At 40.7% G+C, this 15,258-nt stretch overlaps 2 protein-coding genes across 2 annotated transcripts; one reads left to right on the forward strand and one right to left on the reverse strand. All coding sequences in view use genetic code 11, as the record gives it.

Annotated features, from left to right (window-relative positions):
• Positions 1-326: 326 nt before the first annotated feature.
• Positions 327-9,278, reverse strand: EGR_07746 (Polycomb group RING finger protein; the record flags this gene model as incomplete). The annotated part of the gene is made up of 6 exons (XM_024496995.1): positions 327-409; positions 968-1,039; positions 1,513-1,585; positions 5,669-5,781; positions 6,436-6,972; positions 8,981-9,278. 6 exons carry the CDS (start codon positions 9,276-9,278, stop codon positions 327-329), a joined length of 1,176 nt encoding a protein of 391 aa, XP_024348618.1.
• Positions 9,279-9,968: 690 nt separating this feature from the next.
• On the forward strand, positions 9,969-11,738 carry EGR_07747 (hypothetical protein; the record flags this gene model as incomplete). Its single annotated transcript, XM_024496996.1, has 4 exons — positions 9,969-10,331; positions 10,532-10,795; positions 11,307-11,420; positions 11,688-11,738. 4 exons carry the CDS (start codon positions 9,969-9,971, stop codon positions 11,736-11,738), a joined length of 792 nt encoding a protein of 263 aa, XP_024348619.1.
• Positions 11,739-15,258: the final 3,520 nt, after the last annotated feature.

Below are 15,258 nucleotides of genomic sequence, written 5' to 3' on the forward strand. Positions count from 1 at the left end.
AAATTGCATCAGTTGTTTGGAAACTTAAGATATTTTTGAGGAAAATATTGCATGTTCTGCTTTCTGTCGTTAATTTTCTTGTGTGAAGCATCAAAGACCTATTTTCAATGTCATTCGTTGCCTTTGGAGAATCAGGTATAAAGTCCCACCTTCGTGCTATGTGATCGTGGCTGTGGTTAATTAAGTGGCTGCAGTGGTCTGCATTCATCACACCAACACGATTCTACGATGGAGAAGTCTAATTCAATGATTGGATTTTATATTATGCCAACGAATAAAGTTAAAGATTTTGATGAAGTTGTACCTCTATTTTTATAGCAGATTGACTACTTACGTAGCAAAGTACAAGAATAGCAAGTTTGTCTGACGGAAGCAGTGAAATGACGCGACCTTTTCAAAACAACAAGATCTGTTCAAAACAAACGTTGGTTAAATCAAAAAATTAATGAATTTGAAAGCAAGTCTAAAGAGTTACTTCGGAGGAAGTTTGGGTAGACTATATCTTGCCAAAGGAGCAGTCCATATTTTGGGTCGTAAGGTTAGTTAAGGTGGAGCAAAAATCTGGTCCATCAAACTCAACACGCAGTGGCAAGTCGGCGCTTGTTTTTCCTTTTATTCTCACACACAATCCGACCACCACGGCGACGCCATGGACCAGTAGCGTTTGTTTCCGACACTTTCTGTAGGTTAGCGGCAAATAAAACTAGCTTCTGGCTAATATGTGGTATGATGCTTTTTGGACTACCCCAGACCCTACATACATTATTTGCTGCGCAATCATTATTCTTTACTAACCTAAATGGCAAAAAACTTATGAAAAGGTCGACACTAATAACTTTTCGTAGGGTGTTTTAAATGGGAAACAAAGACTTAAAAAGTAAGTAATTAAATAGGCAGGCGTGTATAACGATCGAACATGAATATCTGCATGGAAAATCAGCCATACCCAATTAAGACACATAGCTACACTCCTCGGAAAAAGGAAGATTATAAAATATCCCTTGTGGCATCGAATAAATTAGCCATTCTTCCCAAAGCCCTTTTCAGAGATATGAATTTTAAATTCACACATAGTATGGCGGAAAATTTTGCATTGGATATTATACGGCAGCGAGTTCCAACCAATGAGATTCAAGAGCTCCAAATGCCATTTGAAGTAACCGTCTACGCATTTTGGTCGCGAATTTGGTAACGAAAAACATAAAAAACCTCCAAGCATGAGCTTATATTGTAATAATACTTACTAAATTTGACGTATGACAAAATAGTGTGATCGATTGAATACAGGATCCGCATGGTTTAACAAAGGATAAAAATGAAAAAAATTGCAAACAATAAAACTGTGCACACATATTTTTTATAGCCTCTTGTTATAGTTACGCACTAGTACCTGAAACATTTTGATAAGGAAAGATACCAAGACAGCTTGCTTAATTTTGTCATCGTTGTTGAAATATCATCCTGGTTGCGTGTCGATCAGCCGGTCAGGAGGAGGTTGAATAGCATGCTCACAGGAGCCTGCAAGCCCGAAGCTACCGTAGTCCAGAGCATCTCCAAGAGTTACAGCTTTAGAAGACTCTCTCTCCTTGAAATCCAAAGGCATCAATTTTACAAAGGTAAATTCTCCCTTTTCACGCCCATTTCTGACAATCCAGAATTACTGGAACTTCTCTTTCAATTTGCAGGCAGGAGTTAGAGACATGCGCTATGTGTGCCGCGCAACTAAGGTTGTTCAATGAGATTTAGTTAATACGTTAGTCTTATTCAAGTAATTGAAGAGATTTGAACTGTTTTACACAGCACTCTGAAGTGAAATTTTTATCTTATTCAGTCTACTGATTAGAGTAATAAGTAGCTATTAGGGGGCTGGAAACCTTCAGCGCTACATCCTAGGCCATTATCAAGGCGAGATATTTGTACTTTATCAGCTCGTGACTTTTAAAATGGAAATGGGAAGGCTCAATTTGTCTTAAAATGCCCCCTCCCATATGAAATACCCTCATAATTAAATATCAAAAATCACCTTTGATTAAAAAAGGAGGTAAAATATTGAATAACTCCTAAGTTGAACTTAAATAGTGATTTTCATAAACAAATGAGATACAAAATATCTCATTAATGGGCAAATTTTGGCTCTGTTACTATCTTATCTACCTAAAAAATTAAATTTTCCTTATTTTTAGTTGATTAGCAGATTCCGCATTGCAACGACAGTTTTCACTGCGAGGTCTATCTGTCGCCTTCGCACAAATCTTTGTTACAAACACTGGATTCACAAGGTTGGCAAATGACAGGCGACGGAAACACCTTTTCACACATGTGATCACATGCCGCTGTGTGTGTGTGTGTGTGTGTGCGCATTTAGGCACCTCGTGATGGCGGCGAAGTTGTAACCCCCATTTCAGCAGAATGTCGTAGTGGGACTGTGCACACAAAGGAAGGCAGTGATTAGTTTGTCTTGCCAACAACATACGGCAGTAAAATTTGCACGGATAATAAATTCATTCATTTATCTAAGAAGAAGTCAGATGATACCTTCTAAGCGACTCCGGTTCCTGCAATGTGAATTGCCCTTTGAAATGGCCCGCGTTGCTGGTAGCAAGAAGTAGTAACTACAAGGATTCTTGTTTAGGGGGCACTTATAACCCTTCTGACTTCTGAACAAGGTCAGCAATAGCTCAGATTGTAGGAGACAATCGGAACTCAGCTGCGGTGCCAGAGTTACCTCTGAAGAGGTGATCAGGGATTCGAGTCTAGAAGTAGCAGCAGCAGTACCAGCGGCAGAGCTCAATGCCACTGACGTGGAAGCAGAATAGAGGGAGAATAGATAAATTCATATTAAAATGGAATTTACGGTTTCCCCATTAAAACACTGTCAGGGTCATCGGAGGAAGGTACTTGCCCAGCATCGGTATGGAGAATGCGGTATTGCGCTAGACGCTGCAACAGCTATTACAGCCATTCAATCTGCTAGGAGGCAGAATTTGAAAATCAAGACATTTCCGTAGGTATGGAATGATGAAAAGGCCACTTCCCAACAACACGAATCGCAATTCATTTGTAAGGTTAGTGTGAAGCGATACTATGCAAGCATTAAATCCCCCGACGGTAATTCCAGGGCCAAATCATGGCGGCCGTCAACACCCCTTGTGAAGCAAACGTAATTTGAATTATAAAACACTTTTAAGAAAAAAATCTAAACTTTCATTCTTTAGAGCGGAAAAGTGAAGAATAATTATATAAAAGTGGAGCTAAAAGATAAAGTTGAATGAAACGGTGGAATATGCGTATTACCTGTAGCCAAGGTGATTGGCAGTGGCATATTAAGAAGTGACAACCAACACGATTTGACAGCCTGATTTGACAAGTTGCGCCTAACGAACCAATAAAAGAGAACCTTTTTGATGCACTGATTATCCAGTGTGATTAAATACCACTGGATCTCTCTCGCGATGTTTACAACTAAACGCAGTCGATGTGCAATGTTGCAGCGGAGACAAATGTCTCTCACACGTCATTCTGTGCAAAACAAGTATAAAAAAATATTCATTTTTTCTGATTTTATGTTTTGAGATGAACATACAAGTATTTTTCATGTTTACCTGTTTATGAGGCTTTTTCGGAAGTAAGCACATGCATACAATCACTTGCCACGCAGTGTCAAGGTCGATTGACATGACTGATATCCACTCCTTGAAGGTCAATCCCTGAGTAGGTGGATTCTGTTTAAACTACTTGATGACAAGTAAACCTTATTCAGTTAACTGTCGATGCTTATAAAGCGGGAGAATTTCGGTCAGATGAAGTTTTGATTAGGGCGGATATGTGAGGGGTTCTACGCTTCTCGTGGCAGAAAGAACGGAGGTCTTGAAAAATACACTTCAAAAACTTCCTTTTTATGCATATCACGACAGATTGAGGCGATTCTGCGTAGAACATGGTGGAAGGAGTTGAGTGAACTCCTCACTAATAGAGCTAACACCTGGTCGCATTTCTCGTGACCTTTGGTTGCCCTCCAAAATAACACTTTTCTACGTTATCGCCAATTTTGAGGAAACCGAGAAGACTGTATTAACATCTTGTGAGTGAAAAATCATAAACCAGGATTTCTAAATATTCTGCCAGAGGCTCTAGTGCGCTTCGGCTCATGCACTTGTCAAAAGATGACGGATGGCAATTTTTCCTCACTTTTTACGAAACAAGATAAAACATGTGATTTAGATTTTTCACATTACAAAGAATGATAATAGGCATGACACCTATTCTCAGGATGGATAAAAAATGCGTTTTGGATGGAATTCTAAAGCTTTGACAGAAAATCAATAAATATATGGCATTAAAAGCTCCACCATTTTGCATAGTCTATTAGTAAGGAAATCCAAGAGTCTATTCAACTTACCGTTACTCCCAGCATAATCACTACAATTGAAAAAGGAGGAAAAGAGGAATCCTGCGCGGTAAGTTACTGGCTTGACGGCAGGAAGTTTCTGGCTGGTCATGATTGACTAACAGTGCATTCCAGAGAGAAGCTGTCACCGTGGCTTCCCGTAAGGCTATTTTGCAGGCGAGGTAACTGATGATGAATGAGCTTTAAGAGTTAACTTTTCGGAATCAAGTTTTAACCAAATAAAAGTCGCATTTTCGAAAAAAAAAGGAAATGCTTATTCCCCCTTTCCTTGATTAACTTGATGCGACAATCCGATTGGCACATCTGTGCTGTTTTGTTGACCTGACAGTTTTGATAAATGAGTAGGCATAGTAACAGTGTCGATGACCTTCTAGGCTATAGTTGTACTTAATGTGGTGTTAATATTAAAGAAATGTCTGACCTGAGGGATAAACTCATTTGACCTTCATGACATACCTACCAGAAGTGCGCTGGTACTGGCGGATCGAAAAAGGACAAAAGGCTGTCAGTGTAGACCGCTACGACCCATGCAAGTGTTCACATGCATGGATGCAGTGGATGTGTCCTGCTCTCTACCAACCTCCTGTTATCTTCAACCCTCGCAATACCGTCGTCCAACCTACTGAACCTGTTAGCCTCGGTTCTAAAACTACAAAAACTTCCTGTAAAATATGGTGGTTGAAACTTAGCAGAGGTGTGGTTACACAATATGCCTCCTAGAACCAAATGGTATAAACACTTTGACATTCAAAACGACCACCTGTTCCCGAATACAAAGAATTGTGTGCCAGCGTTAACAGATTTTCGTGCCAAAAACCTCGCACCGTGGTTGACTGAGAGATAAATAATTGGTCCACACCTATACCACCCAAAAGAGGGAGCTAAACTCGAAAACCTGTCGACACATTGGTCTTCACTTCCTTCTTCTCATGGGTGGATTTCTTGTTGGCTGACTCGTAATGAGAAGTACCTATCGTGCTGCAACGTTTGTTAAGCGAGTGTTGACATAAAATTGACTATTTCCACCTAAACAATCCATTTGATGTCCCATCCGACCAAGGTCTTCCTACTCGATACAAATCGCTGCAACTCCAAGGGGTTCAAGGAAACTTCTTTACTTTAAAATACACAGGATCAGTGAGCGAAAAGTCCAAACCTTGTACTTACATGATAACACGAGACCCATAACCTCACATAGTGAAAATTACTCATGAGAAAACCTCACGATGTAATTCAGGGTGGGAACAAGGTGGTAAATACTGCTTCATTCTCATCCACAATACGCACAGCGCCCTGGCGACAGCTATCCACGTTAACAACCTGAATACCACTTCGTGCAGTCTCCAGGTAAAGTTCAGGAATCACAAGCACTCCTTGAAGTCGCAATAAGCCACAGCAACAGGGAAGGTTCATGATTAACGCATAAATAGGCGCGCCCGACAGACCATGTTATCAGGCGAAGGCAGAAACCAAAAAGACAGAAGAACCCTTCGTAGTCAGGCATTACGCAAAACAAGCATAAAAACCTCACGGTACTATTCAGGTTTAACATTCCTGGTCCCATGTATAAAGCATAAACCTGCATTATTTTATGAAGAAATGGTCAAATAATTGACACCCTTGGGAGGTCAAATAGAAGAATTGAGCGCTCAGCTGCAGTTACCAGAAGTACAAAATTAATGTTTATGCTAGTTCCAACACATACTATGCATATTTAACTTCTAGTAAACGGAAACAAAGCCACAAAAGCTGATCTCAAAAATTACAGTAAAGCACGAAGTGCAGTAAAGTACAAATCCGATTCACCTGTTGAGATCAAACAGAAAAAGGAAGAAAAAGCTATGCTTCGAGACTATAATACAACTTTCTGTTCTCCACCAGAAATAAATTTGTACAACTCGTCACATGTGCACATATAGCTAAGGAGAAAGTACAATGGACTTAATAACTGAAGCGTTTTCCTCTCCAGTCCTGCTCAAACGCGGAATGTGAGCTAAGCTTTATCCCCTGTTTCATTATCCTCTAACCGGTTGACAGAGCGATAGGATTGCTGGCGACTGTGGCAGCGGTCGTAGCAACAGCACTGGTAGCAGTGACTGCGCTCTCCTCCGCTGTTTCTACCGCTTTCGGTGAAATTGGTGAGACGGAGAAGAAGAGCTTCATCGGCCTTGCGTCGCCACCAACATAGCCGTTTCGCTTCGCTCGCACCCACGATTGCGTGCAGGAGTATATACACACTAGGTCAGAGAGCGTGAATTCAGATGTGAACTGCTCTCCTTCACTGACGCCACCATTCTCAACAAAAAAGAATTCCACCGCGTGCTGAGTCGGCGAAAGGTCGAACTTGAGGCGAACCAACTTCTCCAGATGGCCCACGGTGAGGGAAGGAGGGCAGAGAAGGTAGGTAGTAGACTGGATGCCCACCGGTAGCAACGGACCGCATCGATCGCGCCACAGACTTAACTCGATGCTAACACGCTCCTCCTCTTTCTCCACGTACGCGTTAAGACTAATGTCGCCGCGCTTCTCGGGGCTTAGAAGACTGCGATCCTCCGGGAGAAGGGCTGGTGAGGTTGACGAAAAAAGGCCTGAATATTTTGTACGAGTTTAGCAGCATAGTGTATGACGTCTGCTTCATGAGTTTATAACCATGAATTACACTAAATCGCGAGGCAATTAGATACGCTGAGTAGCAGTTAAACTGACCATAAAAAGTAAAAACCATTTGCCATATCAGAGTAGAAAAAGAAGGATGTTGTTGCCGACTTACCTCTAAGACCTTTGGTAGAAAATGCTAAGAACCAGAAGAAGCCAAACACCACATCACTTCTATATTCATATTTCAACAATCTTTCATCAGTGACAAAGGTAGGTTTGAATCTACATGTTCTGTAACGCCTACGGGGACTGTTGAAAGGCTACATTGACAGAAGCGGCAAAGTTACTTATAGGGAACAGTATCAATTCCCATTTCGATGACAGTATGGCAAACTTTAACACTACAAAAAGAGGAAATTAGCTGCGGGTGTCTAGACCTGTAAATAATAAGGGAAAGATGAGAAGCACGACCCTGAACTAGGAAAACTACCCAACATCGGTTTCTTCAGTAATAGTCAACAGCAGAAGACCAGAACTAAATAAATAAAAAAACGTGCGGAAGGAAACTGCTAAAGTACAACATATTGAAGAACTGACAAGTCCGTATTTTCCAAGAGGCTAATAGAAGCTCAGACAGGCGGCCAACCGAATTGAGAAGGGATATAGAACGTAGGTCCATGGAGTAAGTCCATTAAATAGCTTCGTTACTACCAACGCTGTTCAGCATACGAAATGTGCAGTGCCAACATAGTTCCCCTTTCAGTAAAGTATGGCAAAAGATTTCCCACAGTACAGTCCGCGGTTAGAATTGTCGTTGAAGTCGAGTCATATCATGGTGGTGGGAAACCATTCCAGGTCCCCCATTCCTGTTCCACGACCAATTTCTACTCGTTAGAATGATATTGTGATATTCATAGCAGAAGAATGACCATAGAGAAGGTTGAAGGCAACACTCAAAGGAATAGGTGATTAAGCACATTTGACTATGTCAGACTTCAGTTTCTTGAGGTTCGGTTACCACACTGATGGCGCAGGGCTCTATTCACACTGTCCATACTACCCGTCTTCCAGTCCTTTGAATTTGCTTTTAACGTGAAATTACTAAAACAGTGTACAGGGCTCAAAGCAGCATTAGATTTCATTTACGAAAAATAGAAGAGAAGGACTTTTTATGAATGATTGAAACAGCCAAATCGGGAGAAAAAAAAAACTCAACAAAACTACAGGATTTCTACTATGGATTGGATTGAATGACTCCAAAAACGCTCGCAGCGAAGTACTAAAGGTTCTCACCCATTTACGCTGCAAGATGTTGCAAATGAAACGTCACGGCGCAAGGCTATAAATTAAAATAATCTTCTCCCCCGAGTTACACATCCATTGTGCAATAATGTCTAGGTTTCAGTCCTGTCTCTTAAGTTGTATTTCTTTACGCTTCAAAACGAAGAACTAACGATGGCACTAGCCTTGAAATGCACGACACTTAAGGGGATAGACCTCTTTTCTAGATTCCAAGTTCATAAAACGTGACTCCCTGTCTTGCGAGTGGTCGTAAGGCACTCAAGTAGTACTAGGGCTCATTATTCTGTGCATGAATAATAAGCCTGCTCACGTTTATGGAGGCGGGTTGTTAGGGTAAGTAATCCAAGTTACAATATACATAAAAATGCAATTGTGGAAATACTGGATCGGAGCTTCAAAGAGCTCCAATGCATTTTAAATAACCCAAACAATTTCATAAAACTAGGGACAATTCATTCCATGATTTAACGCATGGTTAAGATTCCCCTTGTAGTATGGGACAATCTCAAGACGTCATGTTTATCAATTTGGAGAATAAATTCAAAGCCCCTGTAGTTCTAACTCTAAAACAAACCACTCATTCAAAATTCATGACAGATTAACAAGCATCAAACGTACGAGGATTTAATATCAGTTGTAGTAAAGCAACAGGAATCGAGTGATGGAACTTACACTTATAAAAATTTCTTCTGGAAGCCATTTCGCGGTCGAATACCTCAGGAAGCAACTTGTACACTATTGCCTGCATGGCATAGTCTGATCGGATAGCGCACTGGGGACGTGTTTTGTGAAGGAGAGTATCACAAACGGGGCAAGTGTTATGGTTGTCAAGGTAGTTGATAATACAAGTTTTGCAAAAGGAATGTAAGCATTCAACGACCGTAGTGGCGTCAATGATGTAGCCTTTGCAAAGATGGCAGGTAAGTAGATGATTAAGCTCTACAACCGGAATATGAGTCACCTTGTCCATGGTTTAAAATGATGAGGCAAGAATGAAGGCGGCATTCATTAAGAGATCTACTACACAAGGAGACACGACGATTGGTATTCCTAATGTCAAAAATCTGCTTTCGCAAAAGTGGAACTCCAAAAAATCAGATTTTTCTTACTATACACTTGAATTAAGGGTAAGAGGGATGCATGACTATATGTACGGCCCCGGGCCCACTTAAACCACCTGTATGATATAAAGATTACTTAAACAAAAAAGAGATGCAAGGAAGTATTTTTGTAGTGTTTACTAGAAACACTTAATTTCAAAATATTTCTATGAGTATATTATAGTTACCCAATAATTAATAATAGTTGAATAAAATTAATTTATTTTCAAAAAACGTCCAACTTTTTTGGACAATAAAGGAGGCATTTCAATGGCATACCTAAATATAGCTATGGGTAGCTTCGTATAGCTACTTAAAAGCTAATTTCAAAGTTTACTAGGTAAGAATTGTCAATCATGGCAAAATATGCACACAATGAAATATATTTTATCTTAATATACCATAGTTCTGTGTCAATTTGAGATCGCGTACTGGACGCAACAAATGCGAGCGCATTAATCAGCCATTCAATTGATTATTGAGTGCGAGAAGAGTTAGCTATCACTGCACTCCGTACAATCACTTCGCTACTTCTAGTCACTCTTTGCGGTGCAGACAAGATGATGCATATTTATGTACCACTTCGCAGTGGATTTTGTAGCCACCTTTGGAGAGGATATGCCATACCTCTTCTTATAGCATCTTTATCCATTATCGGAGTCTTTGCTGTCCTTCTTGTCAGTCTGTCACTTCTTCTATGTACCTACCGAAAAGGTGAACCGAAGTTCGCGGGAGGGTCATGCATCGGTGAGGATTCCCTACTGTATATGGAGGGAAATCCTTTGTCTTCTTCTCCAGCAAAGTCTGATGATGACGAGGACGTACTTTTTGACAAAATTCGTGATGTTTTTATACCAAAATTTTTCAGGGTAGACACCGTTAGTGCTCCCAGCTTGAACCCTCCTCAGATACAATCAACTGATGTAAGTTACCCTCAAATATTCCAGCTTAAATGATTGCTTTTATACATTCCTACCAGTATATCATGATACGTTTTGCAGTTACTGGCACTCGTTACAACTTTTATCAACAAAATTAGGTTTTGAAATAAATTGAGGATATTTGTTTTTAGCATTCAATGAAACTGTTATTGGTCCAATAACCTTCAAACGTTTTGTTTAAGAAATATTCCATTTTCGTTCCTCTATTTTTTCCTTACTTTATGCTTACCTTTGTGACTGCAAGACCATTGTGCCTGCTGGATCGCGTCGCGTTCACCCTCTTAATCGATTTTTTGGCTCTAACCGAGAGTTCGCATGCACCGAGGCCCCACTTGATGCACCGTCACAGCCACAATTCGGTTGCTTCTATCACGACAAAACTAGCTATGATTTTAACAATTACAAAACCTTTTTTTGTTTTATCTGTCCTTTGGTTGATTTCGGTGGTTAGGGAAAAGATTAGGGGAAGCAAGAATTTACTTAATGAAATATGGTTGACTAGAAAAATTACTCTTTTGCAGGGCGCGTAGGCGGAACCTAGGAGGTAAAGTTTGTAAAATATCATTTTTCAAACCAAAAAGTGGCTAACAAAGTAGAAATACACAGTGAAACATGTATATCCGTAAGAAGGGCAGTTTGGAAGTTAAGAAAATGATGAGATTTGTCTCTAAAATAAGTCGGTTGCCCAAAGCCGATGCAAAAAACCCTTTATGAGCTTTTAGAAAATTGAATATTGAATAAATGGGAGTTTTAATTGGAAATGACACTTATAAATCGTGCATTTTCACAATAAATCCTGAAAATGACTTGGTTTAAATACGATCAACACCCTCATTGGCATTGTCTGTATAACTCAGCAGGATGAACGGATTTTCCTTTTGTTAAATAACATTTGCATTGGAAAGGCTTGCTTACCTAACACTTGTGGTATTGTCTGTGTTTGTGTAAATTTTTTAGAAGGAAAATCCAAACATTCAAAATTGCGATCGTCAGATTCATGAGGCTGGATTGGCCGAAATTCAGAAAGCCCTCCTCGCAGGACAACAAGTTATTTCACACCGTCAGACTGAGGTGAGATCTGTCTGCCGAATCTGAATAGAATCCATTGGAAAGCAGGATCTTATTTTCAAGAGATAAAATGTGTCTATAGTTCATTTGCCCCGCTTGCTTTTATCGCTGTATGTTAGAATAGCCTTCTGTTAGACAGGTCTCGTTTGAATTCTCTCCATCCTGTACCCCCCGGGGGTAACCATGACATTCTGAGTAGGACAATCACAATTGAATATTCTCAGTTGCAGATATTTGAGTACTTTACAAGAGCTTCTTATCTGATTTCAGGTGGAGGGTGGAACTGTTGAAGAACCGAAATCCATCATGGGACAATTGTGATGAAAGGAGAAGATCCCTCATTTCTGCAAATACACATTTGTGAAGTTAAATACATGCCACTGCAAATCGCTTCAAAATTGTCTATTCTAAGTCAAGAAAAGTTCCACATGAAGGCGAATCTCTCCTTTAAACGCAAGTGATTTTATGTTGGCATTTACTTAATTTTATGCGAGTAATACTTTTAATAACTTGAGGTGTTTATCTTTCGTGATGCACAATTTTATTACAACAAATAAAACAAGTCCTGAAGTCATTGACACAGCAAACTTATGTAGCACCCCATGACTACTCTAAATACGAGAGAGGCCAATACTGGGCCACATTATGTTCTGCTAACGTAGAGAAGGGTTTGAAAGCTGCTGTTATGGCTCATATGGCATAGCATCGGTTAATAGTACAATAGCGGAGACTGGAGTGCCCACTGAACTAAAACGAAGAGCTATGTAAATAATCCAAGTGTCGCACGGTTCTCCTTTCCATTTGAGCATTGTGCCTGGCACTTCTCTTGCTCAACCTCGCCAGTTGGTGGGACAGGCACCGAACTTGCATCCATCTATGAGCATATTTGGCCTCGATGCCACGGATTCCTCTTGACACTTTCGCTGAGTCTGGACTTTCAACCTGATTGGAGACTTTATTGGAGGAAGGGAGAATATGCAGATCATCACGAACATCCACCTCTAGTCGTAGGGTCATTGACCTTAAAGCAGAGTCATTTACTAAAGGATAGGATTTAAAGTGCTTTCGCGTGAGGGGTTGGATTTTAAGCCTATTTTGCTTTGCTAAAATATCAGCTTTCCTAGCGAATGTAAAACAGGTTAGTCTCTGCTTTTGGAGAGTAGCAAATCCCGAATAAGAAGTGAATCTCCTCATGCCAAAGGTGTTTTAATAGATTAAGTCAAAGAACCACTGCAATAAGCAGTGATTATCATAAAAACTTACATATCTTGGAAGTAGACATCTAGCAATGCAAGTGAAGGCGGACAGTGCTGGCTTCCACCGACAGAGACATGTTGGATAGTAGTATAGTGATAAGCAGACAGTGGTATATGTCGTAAATTCCTACGTGCAATTACATTACGAAAGTGTGTAGCACCAAAACGGTAGGAAGAATGAACAGGAATGGTAAACTTGAACTTTATTAATGACACTCGTTGGGTGTTGAGAAAACTCTCGAATGTCGAATAACTGATTGGGGATTGATCTCAAGTATTGGACCTCCTCATGGTAGTTCCTTTAGTAAATGCCTCGTCTGCGCCTGAAATGGCTTGATATGACCGCACTTCATCAAAATTTGAAGCAGCAGAAGAAACGCTTAGGTACGGACTTTGGAATGTGAACCCCATCTGATCCGGATGACATCCAACTTACATGTTGTAAAGGGCTGTGTTGGAATCCGCCCGATGACAGAGTGGTTAGCTTCTCTATGAGAGATGAAGCCATATCATCGCCATGACTGATGTTTATGCAAGGTGGCATTGGCGGCGCATTCGCAACACTTTTCAAAGAAGAGCATGAAAGTGATCACCAAGAAGATGATGAAATATGGACGGCGTGGAGCAGTAGACAGATGACGAATAGTGGTCTCGTAGCCTTTGCTTAACATATTTTGCAAGTGAGGTGGGAGTGGTTGTCTGCTACTAGCACTTGTGGTAAAATTTATCTGTCAAATACCTTTTTAATGAGGACACCAGGAAGTTCGTGACTGAACAAATAAGCAGGAAAATTTCGGACCGGTGAAAGAGAAATTTACAATCACAAGGCATAGTATTTGCCCAGAAGTGGGCCACAGTAGTCAGTTTGTACATAACGGTACAAAGTGGAAGTAGAAGGCTTCCAAAGCCACTTTGGCGGCATAGAAAGAATTGTGTGCACAGCTCTGATTGTTCCAGCACACGTAAAGTGTGATGCGTTGATACAAAATACCAGACCTTGATTCGGTTGTTGTGGTCAATGCTGGCGCGGAAAACGTGAAAGGTGTTTAGGTAGACAGGTGGGGAGGAGAGTGATTTCCAGTAAGGCGCTACTCCCGTAAGTTATGTTACCCCACACGGCGGTGTTCCAGCTTCCCGTGTCACACATCTCTTCATTCGGCCCCACCTACCAATGCGAGAGGTAATGTGAATGCAATGCGATGACCATCCACATGGTTAAACCACACCTAGCTTTGTGGTGATAACTGTGGTGGTGTCTGCCAAGATGTAAACTTGGCGTCTACATGGTGCGTATCTAGCCGAAGGCTAATTACAGGTTGCTTGGGGGAGTCAATTTGAACAGGATGTGTTAGTGCTGGGATTGGGTAGCCTAAAGTCTGCAAGACCATAATATTGCTGACCTTGACACATTCTGGATTTATTTTATTTCCATCTGGCAGTCGAATCAGTTGCACACTTTCTGATGAAAAGCAGATTCATGCGTCGCATTAGGATCTTAGTTGGAGTATGCAAAGATCTGAAAAGCAAAAGCTGAGCCTAGTTTTTGTGCACAATTGATATGATTAGCTAAAGAAGTGAATTATTTAATGCAAGTGACACAGAACGATGGGTAGTGGGAGGCTATTCCCAATCTAGGTGGAGAAACTTTTATCTCGCATGCATAAAGTACTTGCATGCAAAAGCCCTCGTTTGTGTGGCGCACCCATGATCCAGTATGATCCCACCTCTGTGTTGCTCGTTAAAAATAACACTCTTTAAGACCTATTTTAACATCGTGTAGAGAGATTGCCGACATATTTGGTCGCACTTAGCACCTGCTCTATTATCTCGCTTGGCATCTGCTGTTCCCTCCTTGCTTGCATACATGTCAACAGTGCAGGATCTGTTTTTAATACTAGGATTGTGTCTAATGCTAAGGCCTATACATGTAACAAACGCTGCGGGAAATGTAATCACAGGAAAAGTGCGAGAGTTACTGATGTAGACGGAGGTGAAATGAATCTCATTACCTAGTCCTGAACATTTCGGAGAATCGAATCAGTTTATTTATGTGAAGAAGCGGAATTACATTTGTGCAAGCAGCCAAGGGTTAAAGGACTAGATACTTTAGTCTCCCTAAACTTTATTAATGGAAGAATGAAGCAGTCATATTAATGACAGTATGACTGTCACCAATGTGATTGCTGCCTACAAAAAGTGTCAATTACTTAAATGCAATGTGATGATTTAAATGATGGCAGGGAATAAAAAGGTTCAGGTAAATTTTTCGAAAAACCCCGCTTAGTTTTCAAATCTACGTTTTTTAGTCCAGCCTCTCAACGTGGACAGAATGGTAGTGTCATTTGTTGGCTGGCCAAAACATTGGTCTCTATTCCAGTTGGATGATTGTGAGCTTCTAATTTTTTAAGAGATATCACTTGGATTCATCTAAGTGGCAATGTTTGAAACGAGTCATTTCTAAGAAGTATAGGAGGAAAGTGGAGAGGGGATTACTTGATCGTTGACGTAGAGAATGGCTCGGGTCTATTGGCATGATGACTCGACCGGATCGCATGTTTATGTCGTCGGTCACAACTCCACTGCCT

Source organism: Echinococcus granulosus (assembly GCF_000524195.1).
Source record: "Echinococcus granulosus chromosome Unknown EG_S00085, whole genome shotgun sequence".
Lineage (NCBI taxonomy): Eukaryota > Metazoa > Platyhelminthes > Cestoda > Cyclophyllidea > Taeniidae > Echinococcus > Echinococcus granulosus.